Source organism: Coloeus monedula, assembly GCF_965178545.1.
Source record: "Coloeus monedula genome assembly, chromosome: 21".
NCBI classification, from domain to species: domain Eukaryota; kingdom Metazoa; phylum Chordata; class Aves; order Passeriformes; family Corvidae; genus Coloeus; species Coloeus monedula.
Window position 1 is genome coordinate 9057904 of NC_138801.1, and position 16189 is coordinate 9074092.

The 16189-nt window shown below is 50.1% G+C and overlaps 1 protein-coding gene across 2 annotated transcripts in view; it reads right to left on the bottom strand.

Moving 5' to 3' along the window:
* CACNA1B (calcium voltage-gated channel subunit alpha1 B) overlaps window positions 1-16189 on the bottom strand; it is a gene marked incomplete at both ends in the record, with an annotated part of 261208 nt that overhangs the window by 26930 nt on the left and 218089 nt on the right. For both annotated transcript variants that reach the window (XM_082295118.1, XM_082295117.1), the window contains 5 exons: window positions 1832-1959; window positions 3312-3462; window positions 5099-5190; window positions 5727-5792; window positions 8552-8668. In XM_082295118.1, coding sequence (XP_082151244.1) covers window positions 1832-1959; window positions 3312-3462; window positions 5099-5190; window positions 5727-5792; window positions 8552-8668 — 554 coding nt within the window. The remainder of the gene's footprint in view (window positions 1-1831; window positions 1960-3311; window positions 3463-5098; window positions 5191-5726; window positions 5793-8551; window positions 8669-16189) is intronic.

The following is a 16189-nucleotide window of genomic DNA, read 5'->3' on the forward strand; positions in this document are numbered from 1 at the left end:
ACTCAGGCTCTGCTCAGAGTTAATAGAGCAAGAAATCTTCCTGTAAACTCAACGCTGGTGCCTCTTCTGGGTGGAAAGTTCCTGAATAGAAACATTAAAAATCCACATTGATCCCAATTTTTTCCCTTGCAGGCGTGTTCCTCCTCCCACGGATGTAGAGCCAAAGCCGTTTTCTAAACCAGGCACTCCCGAGTTTTCAGCCTCATTGAGATTTTCCAGTGGGAAGAGGCAGGATTGGATTGGAAAAAGGGAAAAAGGAAAGCTATTTATGCCTCCTAAATCCCCACAGAGGATTTGCTGTGTCACAGAGCTCGTGGGGATGAAAATCTGCCTGGAGATGACAAGCTGGTAGTAACTGTGGAGTAAATATTCAGCCTGGTAGTAGGGGAAGCTTGGAGCAGTTAAAATCCCCCACAGTTCAGAGAAATGCAGGTTTTTTGGAACAAGTTTCCATTTAAAGTTGGCCTAAATCATTTTAAAGTGAGATTTTAAAGCAGTTTAATTGCATCCTAGCAGGGAGTTTGAGATGTTGGTTATCCAAACACTTCCTGCCTCTGTCTCTGCTGAAGGGAAACACAAAAAGAGGGGAAAGATTGGAGGAGCTGGAGGCATCACAAATCCACAGGAGATTCATGGCACAGGAACTCAGGGGGAGGAAAAGGGGATCCAAAATGAGGAGAGCTTTAAATTAACAAAAAGGCAAATTCCCAAAGAGAAGGAATTATCAAGGGAATTACTGGGACCTGGGACAGAGTGTCTAGAAATGAGAACAACCCCATCACCTGTGGTGCAGCAATACAGAAAACCAAAATACTAAACCAGTCCTGCTCTAGAATTGATCTCTGGGCAGGGCCATTAGGCCTCAGTTTGAAAAAATTCCTTAATTTTGGGTCTGTGCTGCTGCTGCTCCCCTGCCTAAGCCCAGCGTGCAGCTTCCCCTGTGTCTTGGAAGAAATAAAAGAAACAAACAAACCCACCATAAAATAAACATCTCATTGTCCTCCAGTGTGTGAGAACTGTCCCCTCCTTTAATCCCCTCATAAATCAGGAATATTTTATCAGAGTTCTCTAAGAATGAGACACCTCCAAACTTTGGCCCGTTTCATTTTATCCCGATTATTTTCCTAAGTTTCAACTGCAAGTCCAGAGCTAAACATCACTCAAAAGACCAAAATTCCCACATAGAGTTTGATGTCATTACAAGGAGGCTTCCAAGGGGAAAATGTTGTGTTTAATGAGCAAAGGCTGTGTCAAAAATTCCCATATTTTCAGGAAACCACCCTAACGCCGAGGAACATCACCTCATTCCCTCTGGGAGCGGGTGGGAGAAGGCAGGCGATGGAATCAGAACCTGACTCAGATGCAGCACATCCTCTCCTGAGGTGTCTGCACAGCATTTGGGAAACCACCAAGGCGGATCTCAACCACAAAAACGCTGCACAAATGAGGGGAGAACCTCTCCCACTCCCTCCAGTGCTGCCAACAGCCAGAGATTTGCGGATTTTCGTCTCCGGCCTGGGATGCAGGAACCAAAAGCTCCTTTTCGAAGTGCTAAATAGCTTTTTTACAGGGTCATTTAGCCAGGATCAGTGGAATTGAGGCCGTTAATCTGTTAATTTTGGGCTGTGCTTTGCTCTCAGGGGTTGGGGGGTGTGTGAAGGAAACGCCCTTGCAGTGACACCAGGTTTGTTCCTCTCCAGCGCTCAGGGAATCGGAGCTTTCAACACTGATATAATCTCAGATCCTGGAGCTGTTCCCATTAAAACAGGCTCTGAGCGTGCCCAGGTGCAGCAGTGTCCCCTCTGTCCCACCCCGGTGTCCCAGCACGTACCAGGCTGCGGGGTCATACTCAGCCCACACCCGGACAAACTCGTCCAGGTGGTGGGGCCCGAGGATGGAGGAGTCCCTGGTCAGGTACTCGAAATTGTCCATGATCACAGCCACGAACAGGTTCAGCATCTGCGGGGAGATGGGGTCAGGGAAGGGAGGGAGGAAGGGGAAGGAGAAGGGGGGAAAAGGTAGGGGGGAAAGGAAAAAGGGAGGGAGAAGGAAAAGGAGAAGAGGAAAGGAGAAAAGGAGAAGGGAGAGGAGAAAAGGAGAAGGGAGAGGGGAAAAGAGAAGGGAAAAGAGAAGGGGGAAAGGAGAAGAGGGGAAAGAGAAGAGAGAAGGGGAGGGAAAGAAAATGGGAAGGGAAGGGGAGGGAAAGAAAATGGGAAGGGAAGGGAAGGGAAAGAAAATGGGAAGGGAAAGAAAATGGGAAGGGAAGGGAAAGAAAATGGGAAGGGAAGGGAAGGGAAGGGAAGGGAAGGGAAGGGAAGGGAAGGGAAGGGAAGGGAAGGGAAGGGAAGGGAAGAAGAATTTGGGTTAAAAGTTCAGAATGCTGAAGGAATCAGTAAATGGAGCATTAACTTTGGATCAGCTTTCAGAGCTGCAGCTTTTAAGACATGCACAAGAAATAATCCACGGGTGGCACACAAAGGATCTCGGGGGAGGGCACTGAAATTGGTGTGTCCATATCCAGCTCCAAACTGCCACAGGGAGCTCCTTTTCCTGGTGGAAGGGTTCTGAGGATAGCAGGGATTGGCTGCACAGAGCACCAAATGTGGGATTTTAAAGCAAACCCATGGAGCTGAGCGAAGGCTCCGTGTGCTGCTTTTTGGAACATCACAGAGCTTTCATCTCGTCCTGCCTGAGCTTTAACCGCGTCCCTGTCCCTGCTTTTCTGTTCCTCTGTCCCAGCAGGGCTGGGAAGTGACCCAAGGAGCAGGGAGGTGGTTATGGATGCTCAGGAAGGCCCTGGCACCTCGTAAAACTCAGCCCCACCACAACCACGGGTAAACACCAAGCCCAGCTGAGTGTTTTCATGTCCAAAGTTTTTCTGGCAGAAAAAAAGAGTGATTTTTACATTTGTTTGGCAAACAAATGATCCTTGTGGGTCACTTCCATCTCAGCAGATCCCGGGATTCTGTGGAATGAGTGTGATGCTGCCAGGAAATGCTGCTGACCTCGGCTGTTGTCACCCTGCCCTCCCCAATGCCCTCCTCCAAAGGGATGTTACAAGACAAACCCGATTCATGCTTAATTCCAAATAGTAGCCCCTGCTGTGAGAAGAAAGATAAACCCTTCCCTTTAATGACTGAATGATCTCTTTGGGGGTTTTAGCAGCAGGATGATAAATGGGGTTTAGCAAAGCTGGCTTGGTGGTGTCTAAATTATAATTAGGGATGAGGAGGAGGCAAAGGGCTGGGCTGGGAAGGGTTTGGGGGAACCACACCAGCACCCCCACTTTGTGGGGATCAGGACTGACTTACCAGGAAGGAGCAGAGGAAGATGAAGGACACGAAGTAGAAATAGGCAAAATCACTGCCACACTCCTTTTTGGTGAGGCCAGAGAGGGGGTCACAGGCTCTGTTGCTCAAGCAGGACAACATGATCTCGTGCCAGGCTTCCCCCGTGGCACTCCTGCAACACAAGGGCAGAGGCTGAGTTCATCCACCCCTCCCCATGCCAGCCACCTCACAGTATTGCTGCACCCAATTAACCAAATTAATTAGGTGGGAGGTTGTGTCCAGGAGGAGAGGCTGTATTTACACGGGAAATTGGAACTACCCATGGAAAAGGAAGGAGAAAGGACATTTCCCTCTGTTACAGGGGGGTAAAAGAAACCAGCCAGGCTCAGGTAGGCTAAAAGCTTTATTGCTTTTGTGGAGGATAAAACCAGATTGATTTAAACTGTGCAAGTCTAAGTAAACAGAGTTTAGATTGTTGCCTTTTGAACCTAGTGCTGGCTCTGAACCCAGTGGAGAGGATGGGAAATGAAACCAGGCTTTTCTGCTGGAATCTCTTATTTCCTTTAGCAGGCAGATAAATTCCAGCATGGGCTGGTGGGACTTGGGTGTCTTTTTCATCACAGTCTCCTGGGTGTTTTTCATGAATTCTCTCCTCCCCCTCTAACTTCTACCATCGAGAGAAAAGAGCCAAGAGGAGAAAATTTGGAGTCCCAGAGGGTTTGTCCCCAGAATAAAGCAGTCCCTGTGAAGTGCACGCTTGGTTTGGAAGTCAGGGATTCTCCACATGCACTTGCTCTGAATTCCTGCTTCCCTCAGTGTTAATTTGCCTTGAATTCCCACAGCCAGCACACCAACTTTGGTCCTGTTTCTTTGGGAAAACTCTGTGCCCCATCCAAACTGGAAAAACTTCCAGGCTACTGTGAATTACAGTGGATTTCCCCACTGGTGCCTGGGTGCCAAAGGTCCCATCCCTTTGGGGGGGATTGTGCAGGAACCAGTGCCCATCCCAATCCTGCTGCCCCTGCTCCTCACCCCCCCTGCAGTGGGTCTGGGAAGGGACCACCAGGCTGAACAATTACCCAGTTTTACTAAAATTCAGAGTTCTCAGCCCAGTGATTATTCTGAGCTAGAGGGGACTATTTCATTTCTTTGTGGCTTCACAGAAATTATGGAAACCAAATCCCAGGCAAGGATCCAGTTCCAAGCACCACAGAACCCTCAGAGCTGAGCCTTGGCAGGGCTGGCAGGGACTGGTGTTCACTGGGGGGGTCTCCACAGCTGGATGAGGAGCATCACCCCCAAACTGCCCCGAGCTGGAGCAGGGCCTGTTTTGCCAGCTCTTAAAATGAAAATCTGTTATTTAATAGATTGGTTTTTCACTTGGAAATGCTGCATTTCCAGACAGGATGAACCCAGAGGGAAACACGTGAACTGTGAAGCACAGGAGAACGGTGTTGGTGGAGGAACTGTTGGCTTGCTTGTAATGCAAAAATGACCAATTAAAGGGATTCTCTTCAAAAGTTAAAAGAAACGAAGCTTCGGGACAGGAAACCCATCAATCAAAACCAGGGGGTCCTGCCCTATATTCAGCTTCTGCCTGAGGTGACTGTGGGTTGTCACAGCTCTGGGTGACACTTTGTGGAGGGGCTGAATCTGATCTGCCGAGGAGGAGGAGGAAGCAGGAATGGATAATTTACACAAATCCCTATTTTAAAGCGTGCTGGAGCCTGAGCAGCTCAGCTGGCACCTGCACCAAGATGGTTTTGCTGTTCACACCCAAACCAGAGGGTGTTTTGTCCTCTCCTTACCTGAACAGGAGCATCAGGGCTTGGAGGAAGGTCCGGAAGTTGTTGTGCCGATTAATGGAGGTTTCATCATCTAAGGCAATGTTCCCAAATACCTGCCACAGGAAACAGAGGGGATTCAGCCAAGCACAGCAAGTGGAGTTGGAAAGCAAGGCAGGGAAAGAATCTGTCCTGGTTTAAGGGCTCTCAAGAGCTGGAATAATTTCTGTGCTGAAAAGGGAGATAAAAATGTGTCCTGGAGATCAAACACAAGATTAATGTGCTTTGTGTTCACACAGGTCCTTCCCAGGCCCAGAAAACTTCATTATTTCTTCTCAGGAAGGTACAGTGCCTGGGCTGCTCCCTCCTCTCAGCCTCCTGATGTGTCCATACCCAGGGGATGTCTCTTCCCATGGGATTCGTGGATGTCCAGCTGGAAATGTGAGCCAGGCTCGTGCCCACAGCTGCTTTGTCCAGCTCACTGGCGACAATGAAAGCAGAAAAAGAGGCCTTTTTTTCATTTCTAATTTACCTGACACCAGACAAGAAGAGCTTTTGCCTCATCCCAAATCATCCCTCCTGCTGTGGAGGCAACAACCCATCTGCCCCCTGAACAAACCCATGGCCAGAATAAAAGAATTCCATATTTTACCTGCATGCCAATAATGGCATAGATGAAGAAGAGCATTGCAATGAGGAGACACACATAAGGCAAGGCCTGTGGGAAAGGAAAAAGTGAGATTAATGATAGCAAATGCAAACATCCAATTCCCAGGCAGGACTGACTGAGTTTTGAGGCATTTGTCCTTCAGGTGAAGGAAGTGGGAAGAGAATATCAACACTTCTGGCAGCCTTCAGGAGACAACCCCCTGGAGCCAGGTACTCATTGATCACACAACAGTCAGGGCTTTCCAAGGGCTCTCTGTATCCTTGGAAGCAGCAAGCAAGGGAAACACAGTCCAAGGATCAGCAGTGAACACTGGAGCTTCCAGCAGGCCCTGGAACTTTGTGTGCATAATTGTAGGAACATTAATTTTTAATGACCTTGCTGTAAGTTCAGTCTGAGGAAAAGAAATGTCCATCCCAGAAATGAACTCCAAACAGGCAGTCTGGGATCTCAGGAGGACAAAAAGATTCTGAGTTTTAGCAAGAAATCAGTGAAGGCTGCAATGTAATTATGTCACCCAGGCTGAGAGTGACAGCTGTTTTCCACTTGGGCTAAATGAATGGGTAATTAATGCCTCTTAATTAGTAATAGCTCAAAAACCTGAGAAGTCTTGCCCTCGGGCCAGCACCTGTGATGCCTGGGGCAGGAGTTCTGCAGTCCAAGGGGAGCCCAGTAGGAATTGCAGAATCAAGAAATATCCTGAGTTGGAAAAGACACCCAAGGATCATCAATGCAGCTCCTGGCCCTGCCCAGACCCCCCAAGAGCCCCACCCTGGGCATCCCTGGCAGCGCTGTCCAAACGCTCCTGGAGCTCTGGCAGCCTCGGGGCCGTGCCCATTCCCTGGGGAGCCTGGGCAGTGCCCAGCACCCTCTGGGGGAAGAACCTTTCCCTGCTCTCAGCCTGAGCCTGCCCTGGCCCAGCTCCAGCCGCTCCCTGGCTGCTGTCCCTGGCCCAGGAGCAGAGATCGGAGCTGCCCCTCGGGAGGAGCTGCAGCCCCCGGGGAGCTCTGCCCTCAGTCTGCTCCAGCTGAACAATCCCAGTGCCCTCAGCTGCTCCTCACGGGCCCCTCCAGACCCTTCCCCATCCCCGTGTCCCTCCTCTGGGCACTCCCTCACAGCTTTAGGTCTTTTTCTGATCGAGGTGCCCAGCACTGGAGCTGAGGCTGCCCCAGCCCCGAGCAGAGCGGGACAATCCCATCCCTGGCCCGGCCGGTGCTGCTGGGCCTGAGGCACCTCTGGGGGAAAACTGGGAAAAAAAGGGTTGATGTGGTGTCTGCTGGACACCTTTGCACGAGGCACACGGATTGAGAGCTCAGCACTGAGGGGAGAGACAGACAAACAGCTCCTCATGAAGCACAGAACAGCCTGGCTCCACTTGAGGGCCACACTCTGGACACAGGCTTTGGGAAGGGTCGGGACTGTGCTGGAAAGGGCCATGGCTGAGCCCCTTCTCCCGATATCCATCCACTCTGTGCTGCCTGGGAACACTTTACACCTGCAGACCCCACAGCAGGGACAGGGAGTCTGCACCCACAGCTCACAGCCCGTAAATCCCGGAGTGCCAGAGCCCGGTATCAGAGCCACAAATCCCGATTCCACATTCTGGGTTCTCCTCCCTGCACTGCAGAACCTGAGCAAGCCCCAGGACCAGAGTTAAAGCATAAAGCAATGAAAAATGGGCTGCAAACCAACAGAGAGCTGTACAAATAACCAGTTTTGGGACAGGGGGGCTCTTATTTAGATCTAGGAAACAGCGAATTCAGTGTGCTGAGGATTGGTGGGAGGGAAGGGCAGAGGTAAAGAAAACGAGGCAAAGCATCTGCCTCAACTTCACCACAAAACCTCAACAAAACCTCATTTTTTTTAATCCTCCACATCATCAAACCCAGGCCTGTGGCTGTAAGCTGAGTTTCACCTCTGCCGGATCCCACCACACCCAAATCCTCGGGAAGGTAATTTAACTTTCCACTGGCTGCAGGTGAAGAACAGGGCACTTATCAGTCAGGCCGCCGCTTCTTTATGCAAATACCTGAGCGTCCAGGCTTTGCCAGAGGGATTTTGGGGTAGTTTCAAGGGCAACCTGAGCGTTGAGCACTTGCTGGAGTTCGCATGAGCGAGCAGCCCTTCAGCCTCATCCTCCAAAATGCAGCGTTCCGGGGCTGGGCAGTGCTAACCTGGTCTCTGCTGTAGAAAATTAATGTTCCTGGAGCTGGGCAGTGCTAACCTGGTCTCTTTTCTGGAGAATTAATGTTCCTGGGGCTGGGCAGTGCTAACCTAGTCTCTTTGCTGTAGAAAATTAATGTTCCTGGGGTTGGGCAGTGCTCACCAGCTCACTTTTAGCAGAATTAATATTCCTGGAGCTGGGCAGTGCTAACCTGTTCTCTTTTCTGCAGAATTAATATTCCTTGGGATGCTAACCAGTTTAATTGAAAATTAATATTCCTGGTGCTAACCAGTTGGCTTTTCTGCAGAATTAATATTCCTGGGGATAGTTAGTGCTAACCAGTTCTCTTTTAGCAGAACTAATCTTCCTTGTGATGATAACCGATTTAATTAATAATTAATATTCCTGGTGCTAACCAGTTTGCTTTTCCGCAGAATTAATATTCCTGGGGCTGGGCAGTGCTCACCAATCCTCTTTCCTGAATAATTCCTGAATCCTGAATTCCTGTAATCTCTCCGTAGAGGTGCAGAGAGGCCGTTCCAAGGCAAGGGAAGCTCTTGGATCCTCACTGGAAGATGCTCCAGATGCGCCAAGCACGAGCCTCTCCCCAAGTCTCTTCCCTGCCTCCCACATTGCCAAGGCTCACCTTGAAGGACTGCACGAATGTCCAGAGCAGGATGCGGATGGTGTAGCCCTGGCGGAGGAGCTTGATGAGCCTGGCTGCCCTGAAGAGCCTCAGGAAGCTGAGGTTGATGAAGTTGTCCTGCGGAAAGTAAAGGTTTTGTGTCCTTCAGAAATGACCGCGATCCGAAACCACAGCCCGCAAAAAAGAAATTAAAATTACCAGCTTCACGATCTAAGCAGCAAATCGGCCACCAGAAAACCTTCCAAAAGAAACATTCGTCAGTGCAGATCACTCCACATGCAGCAAGAATGAGAAAACCCCTCTCCACAAGAGCCCTCCCCTCTGCTACTGGGTCAATGAGAGGAAAGGAAAAGGCCCTGTCACGCTGTCCAGGGAGGGCTGATTTGCTTTGAGCAAGGCAGATTTTCTCCCCCTAAACATTCAGGGAGAGGGGGATGGTGCCGGATTTTCATTTCGTAAAGGAATGAGGTTGGTTGGAAGTCTTGGTCAGCTCTGTTTCCACAGGGAATTCAACTGAAGCCAAGACACTCGCAAGGGACGGCGTGACAAAGAAAGGCATTGTCCAGTGAAGACTCAAACATCCTTGGAAGAATGAGGATGTTTTCCAGCCTGGAGGTTTTCAATGTTTACTCAGCGTGTAACTGGACAGGTTTTTCAAGGAGAAACGGCACCAGAAGCTTGTTTGGAAGATGGATCAAGGGCAGCGAGTCAATTGGGGAGGTTGAGCTTTCACCAGCAGGAAGATGCCTTAGGAACCTGCTGGTTTTCCAAATTCTCATTAAATGTGTCTTCATAGGTGGATCAAAGAACTGCTGGAGGCAGGTTCTGATTTCCATTTGTTTTCTAGGATTTTCCCCACCCCTCACCCCATTTTTTTTTTCTTTCCTTCAGGGAAAAGAGGATTCTTGCCCCAATGAGCTAATCTAGAGAGGGTTCTTTCCAAAACAAAACATGCAAAAGCCAGATCCCTCTTGCCCTCCTGTTTTAAGCAGATGAAAAATATTCCCCCTTTCCATAATTCACTTATTTGTGGCTCTCTGATCACAGCCACTTATTTGACTGAGTGAGCTAAAGAGAGAAAACATCCCACTTTAAACTACAGAGCAGTGGAGCAGCAAATATAATCGTAAGGAGCTCTGCTTGGTAAAGATGAGCAAAAATAGGATTTCCCTTGGATTATTTTACCAGAAGTCACATTGAACTGACCCACGTTTCTTGCTCATTTGGCTACAGAGCTCATGCTGAAATTGGGGGGCTTGTTGGATCTATTGATTCTTTCAATGCCAGCTCAGTTTTGGGGCCATTAGCATTGCATTCCACCAATCCCATCAAAGAGTTCCAGAACTCAGTCTCAGGCATGCACTCGGTTTCTCTCAGGTTTAAAACACAAGCAGCTCAGAGTTAGGCACAGACCGAAAATCAGACTCGATCTTTCAAATAAAGAGAAAAGAGAAAAGCACAGGAATGTTCAATGAAAGAGCAGACAACACTGAGCTCATTCAAGCCAGCAACAGAACCCAGCTCCAGCAGGCAAAGCACAAGCAAGGATTCCCCTGGGTTGGGCAGTGAAACAGGCACTGAAAATGTCCCGTTTGTCTCGGCATCAGCTCCAGGTTTGTTTTCGCAGCGCTTACCTTCCCTCCTCAACAGTCCAGCCGCACTCACCTGAGCAGGGCAGGCCCCTGGGGCAGAGCTGGGTAACGGGGGGCATCGCTAATGGGGTTCTTCATCCCCTGGTCCCACTGGGAGCCGGTCCCAGGGCAGGGCAGAGGTTTAACCCTGAGCCCCTCTTAATCAGGAAGATCTCCCCACCTGTGGGACCTGGGTCAGACCTTATGGGTAATGCTGGCAGCACTTAGGCCTTAAAGTCTGATTTTAACTTCAGAGTAGTGCTCGAGCCAGATCTTTCCTGTGCACAATCCTCAGGCTCCAAGGAGGAGCAGAGGCACAGGATCCATCTCTGCAGGATCTCCCTTTTCCCACGTAACTGCAGCCCAACAGCAGGAATGTTGTCCTGCTCAGGCTTTGCTAAAACCTCATCATCCCAGCTGACAGGATGTTTAACACCTGCTTTGGGCTGGGCTCCCTGCAAGCTGAGCCACCCCAGTGCTACCCATGGGAAAGGGATATAAATGGGAAAAGGGGTTCGAAACTGTGCAGTTATGTCTGTAACCCCTATTCCCTGGGATTTAGATGGACAAACAATCCATAGATTTTTTTTTTTTCCCCCCCACATTCCCTATGTGGCTCTGGCACTGCTGCTTCCTAAAGAGCAGTGAAAGCCTCAGCTCCGTGTGGAATCACTCCCAACCCAGGAAAATCCCCCATCACCGACACCCTGGGACTGTCGGAAGGAGCGTTCTCGGCACTGCCCGGAGAGAGGCGAAGTTCCCCACGCTGGTGGTGGCTGGAAGGGCTCCATGGGTGTGGCACCCTCAGCACCCCACGGAGAAATCCCATCCTCCAACACCTCAGCTCTCCAGGCAGGAATTGGGATCGCATGCAGCCAAAGGGGAAACTCCACCTTGCCGTATTTCTCGGGTAAAATAGTTTGGCATCAATTCTCCTCCCACTGTGCCACCTCTGTGCCATGACACACATCTGATATCTGGGTTATCAAAATCATCCTTTCCCGGTTTTTTTGTGCTTTCCTGTTGCACAGATGCTCACAGTGCTCACAACAGGCACGGGAGCTTTAGGATTTTATCATCATCTGAGAACTAACAAATTCTGTTTGGAAAATCATTTCCCCGTGGCCTGTTGCTGTTTTTCAAAAACAGACAGGTCTGGTACTGAAGGAACCAGGCACCAGCCAGGGCCTGGGGGTCTGGGCATGGCTGGGCACTGCCACCACTTCCCACAACAGGAGATGGGAGATGCATCCCTGAAGAAAACTGGGAAGCAGTGGGGAAACAGGGAGAAGAGACACCAGGGATAAAGAGCTGCCCTTGAAGGCTGTCCCACCATGGGAGCCTCCTCCATTACCCTTTCTTAGGTTGTTTTCATAGAATCCCAGACTGGTTTGGGTTGGAAGGGACCTGAAAGCTCATCCAGTGCCACCCCTGCCATGGGCAGGGACACCTCCCACTGTGCCAGGCTGCTCCAAGCCCCAATGTCCAGCCTGGCCTTGGGCACTGCCAGGGATCCAGGGGCAGCCCCAGCTGCTCTGGGCACCCTGTGCCAGGGCCTGCCCACCCTCCCAGGGAACAATTCCTGCCCAATCTCCCATCCAGCCCTGCCCTCTGGCACTGGGAAGCCATTCCCTGTGTCCTGTCCCTCCATCCCTTGTCCCCAAGTCCCTCTCCAGCTCTCCTGGAGCCCCTTTAGGCCCTGCAAAGGGCTCTGAGCTCTCCCTGGAGCCTTCTCCTCTCCAGGTGAGCACCCCCAGCTCTCCCAGCCTGGCTCCAGAGCAGAGGGGCTCCAGCCCTGGGAACATCTCCGTGGCCTCCTCTGGACTCCAGGAGCTCCATGTCCTCCCAGAGTTTTCCATACTGAAAAGCAGGAAAGCCATGGAGAACAGGGCACACAGGATCCGTTCCCAGTGCCTTCAGCACCAGAGTGGTTCCTGTCCAGCACAGGAGCTGCTCCCTCTGCCCACAGGGATGCTGCAGGAAGAGGCATCTGACCAAGCCAAGAATGGGATCACTCAGGAAGCTTTGGGACTTCTCTTCACCTGGCATCAACAAGAACCACCTTATTCATTAATTAATTCACGAATTACTGATGAGGAAACAGCTGTGTTCCCATTTAAATATCCACGGTATTGCCAGCACTGGAGAAGTTTTCCTGAACCTTGCACAGGGTCTTGGCTTCATCTGGAGCTTGAGGAACCCGCTGCTGATTTTAAGAGGCTGAAGATTTTTGCCACCCTTGTCTGTGCCATGAGGACTCTGCCATTGCAGGGATATCCTATCAGTCCTTCCATCCCGAGTCAGGAATGCTGGAAAAATTATTTTGTGTGTGATGCCCAGAACTTTCCTCATTCCCTCCCTGACAGAATCACAGACTGTCCTGAGCTGGAAGGGATCCCCAAGGATCATCGAGTGCAGCTCCTGGCCCTGCACAGACCCCCCAACAGCCCCACCCTGGGCATCCCTGGCAGCGCTGTCCAAACGCTCCTGGAGCTCTGGCAGCCTCGGGGCCGTGCCCATTCCCTGGGGAGCCTGGGCAGTGCCCAGCACCCTCTGGGGGAAGAACCTTTCCCTGCTCTCAGCCTGAGCCTGCCCTGGCCCAGCTCCAGCCGCTCCCTGGCTGCTGTCCCTGGCCCAGGAGCAGAGATCGGAGCTGCCCCTCAGGAGGAGCTGCTGAGCTCTGCCCTCAGTCTGCTCCTCTCCAGGATTCCTCCCAGCTTTGCTGCTCCTGCTGTGTCCCTGCAGCAGCTCCGTGGTGCTCCAAACACCTCACTTGGATGCCATGTGATAAAAGGAGCCTGGACCTGTCTCTATGGAGTAACAACCCCAGTCCTAACAAAGCACAGGATGAGCTTCTCAACCTTTAACCTGCAACAGGGACAGCAGCCCAAATTTAGCAAACTGATCTTCCCCCAGTGTATTTTCACGTTCCCTGCTGATGCCAGAGCCCTTTTCTGTGCTGCCTGGGCCAGGTGTGCAGCAAAGTGTCCAAATTTATCCTGACTGCTCCCACACATCTGGAATGGATCCAGCACTGTGGAGGATTCACCTCTCGGTTTGCACTGGGCAAACTCTGCATTTACACATTGTCATTTCCTCTGCTGCATCCCAGCAGAAAATACTCTCCATGAACATCCATGGAGCTTCTGTGCAGCCTGGAAATGAAAATTCCCCCGGATTTGTTTCTTAACAGCAACTGTGCAACAGGAAATGTGGATGCTCCCAGATCCAAGAGCTGGTGTCAGGTGGCTGAGCAAGGATTTTTGAGAAGCTTTTGGTCTCATTTGCATTATCAACCATAGCCAAGATACTTAAGAATGGGAAAATAGAAATCTTTCAGATCGCATTTTCCTTTCTGGATTCTCTTTTGTTTAACTGATGATGATCAAAGATAAAGGCCAATATTTCCAAAGGCATCTTTGGAATAAATTTACATTTTGGCACTAAATTCCCAGTGGGATCTGGCTCCTGGTACTTTTCAGCTCTGCTCATAACATGATTTCTGCATTTTACTTGGAGTTTTGGGTTTGGATCCAGCGACTCTGTGTCCACTGTGGTGGCAAAATGGGTTCTTCTATGGGTTGGTGTCACAGCGAATTTTCAAATTTAAGATCCTTTTTTCCCACCATTTCTGATTTGGGGGAAGCAAGTCTGTTATCACTTCAATAATATTCTTGCCTTACAATATAGAGATTAAAACGGCTGGAAGGTGCTTCCTTCAGCAGAAATCTCCATCACCTCATCCTAAAAGAACCCAAACCCACCTTCGCAGAGCTGAATTTGGTACCACCCCCTCCAAACCCCAGCGTTTCCAGGTCCAGAACATCCTTCCCTCGCCATCTCCTCCCACTTCCCACGGAAATAAAGCAGGTGGCAGTGTCCCCTTTGGCACAGGGGGTGGCACAGGGAGCAAGGGACGGGCTATTGGCAACTCATTGTCACCGATGAGCCCAGGGAGGGAGGTGCAGGACAGAAGCCACTTCAGGGCACGCTGCAGTGAGGCTTTTCCACCAGTGCAATCGGAACTCTCATCAAAGAAAAAACCAAACAGAAACGGATCAAATCAAAGAAAAACGAGAGAAAATCAAAGCAGAGAATTTAAAGAATTGTTTAAATTCAATGAAACCAACCGTGTCCTATATGTGATGTTGTCATGGATGGATATTTGCAAGATTATTTACAAATTTTTAGATTTTTTTTTTTTTTGAGCAGCAGGTGCACAACATACAGACGGAGACATGGTTTTCGCATTGTATGTTGATTGGATGGCGTGATTCAGCAGGTAGATAAGGAAAATAAGGAACAAAAACAGGAAACAAAAAGAGAAAATGAGTAATCAGGACAAGCAAAAAGGAAACTCTGAAAAATTTCACTGGAAAAAAAAAAACCCGTCGGGCTATCAGGGGTGGGGAGGTGTTATTTTATGGGAACTCCCCGAGTAAAAAATGCTTCGAACCAAAAGAGATTCGGAGATCCTCAAGGTAACACAGACAGTGCAGTTGTTATTTGCATTTCAGTTTGTAATGCAAATTTGGAGACAATTCACAAACACTTCTCAGGGTGGTTTTTTTCTATTTCCAGGCATAGAAATAGATGTCAGTTTGCCACACACCCACTCGGCCTCCTGAGGCCAACTGTGTCCACAAGGACACCTTTTCCTTAATCCCACCTCTTTTCCCTCAATTACCGAGGGTAAAAAAACTGACATTCATGCTTTTGCCTGAGGAAATAAAAAAAAGAGATATTCCACTACAATCACAAAGTAAATTACATGTGACATGACCAGAAAAATTAAAACAAAGCAATTAATCCACACATTTCTTTTCCTTTTGTCTTTACTTCTCCGAGGGTTAAAGGTACCAAACAAGGCTGGTGGAAGCCAAGTCTCTCAAGGTGAGGCCACCCAGGATTATTTACCTTTGGAGAACACTTCTGGCTGGAAAATACGGAGGAAAACGGTGCTCTGGCAACTGTTTGTGAGCCTGAGCTCAGTGGCACGCCTAGAAAACATCTCCACAGGGACCTGGAGGGTGGCTGGGACAGGGACAGCTGCAGACTGGCCAGCAAAGTCACCTTGTGGCTGTCACCTGTCCCAGCTGAGGAAACTCCACGGGAATGGCTGCCAGGAGGGCTGGAAGGACTAAAGGGGCTGTCCCAGACTCTGCCCAGCAGATGAGGGGAAGCTGGAGCTGGGGAAGTCACAGGGAAAAAGGGCCATTCCCTGCTGGGGACACAGCTCTGGGAGGGAGGATCCGAGACCTGTTCTGCTCTCTGGTTGTTCCCTGCTCCATGAGAGAGCTCCTGCGCCCCAGTCGTGCCCTGAGGAAGGTGAGGTGGGGTTGGTTCAGCTCATCCCCAGCCTTTATTTCCTGCTCTGCCCTACCTGGAATTCCAGAGGGAAAGAGAGGCTGGGCAGAGGCCACACCTGGGCTGTGCTCTGTGAATGAGGCACCCCCTGCTCCTCACCTCCAGCCCTGCACGTTCACATCTCTGCATCAGCTCTTTCAGCCCTTTTTTTCCTACATTTTTCTAAAATGGCTTCTGTTTTGGAACTATTGGTTCAAAACTGGGTCAGACTGGATCTGTTGGTTCAGTTTTTCTACACTGGCTCTCAATACCAGAAATACTTCAATTACTCAGGTGAAATTGCAGTTTGACAGAATATTCCAAAGCTGGTTTAAAGTGTAACTCTGCCACTCTGTGTCACTTTGTAGGCAGCAAAGCAGTCTTGGCACTGCCAGGCAGATTTGGGAGCCCTTGGGACCCCCTTGGTGCCCTGTGGGTCAGCATAACCCATGTGCAACCTCGCATGGAGCCGACCACACAGGGCAGGAGCAAAGGGCTGCATCCTTCTGCTTCTTTTCCATCCTCAGGACTGGAAGAGGAGAATCATAAAATCATGGAATGGTTTGGGTTGGAAGGGACCTTAAAGCTCATCTCCTTCATGGGCAGGGACCTTCCACTGTCCTAGGTTGCTCCAAGCCCCATCCAACCTGGCTTTGAGGGC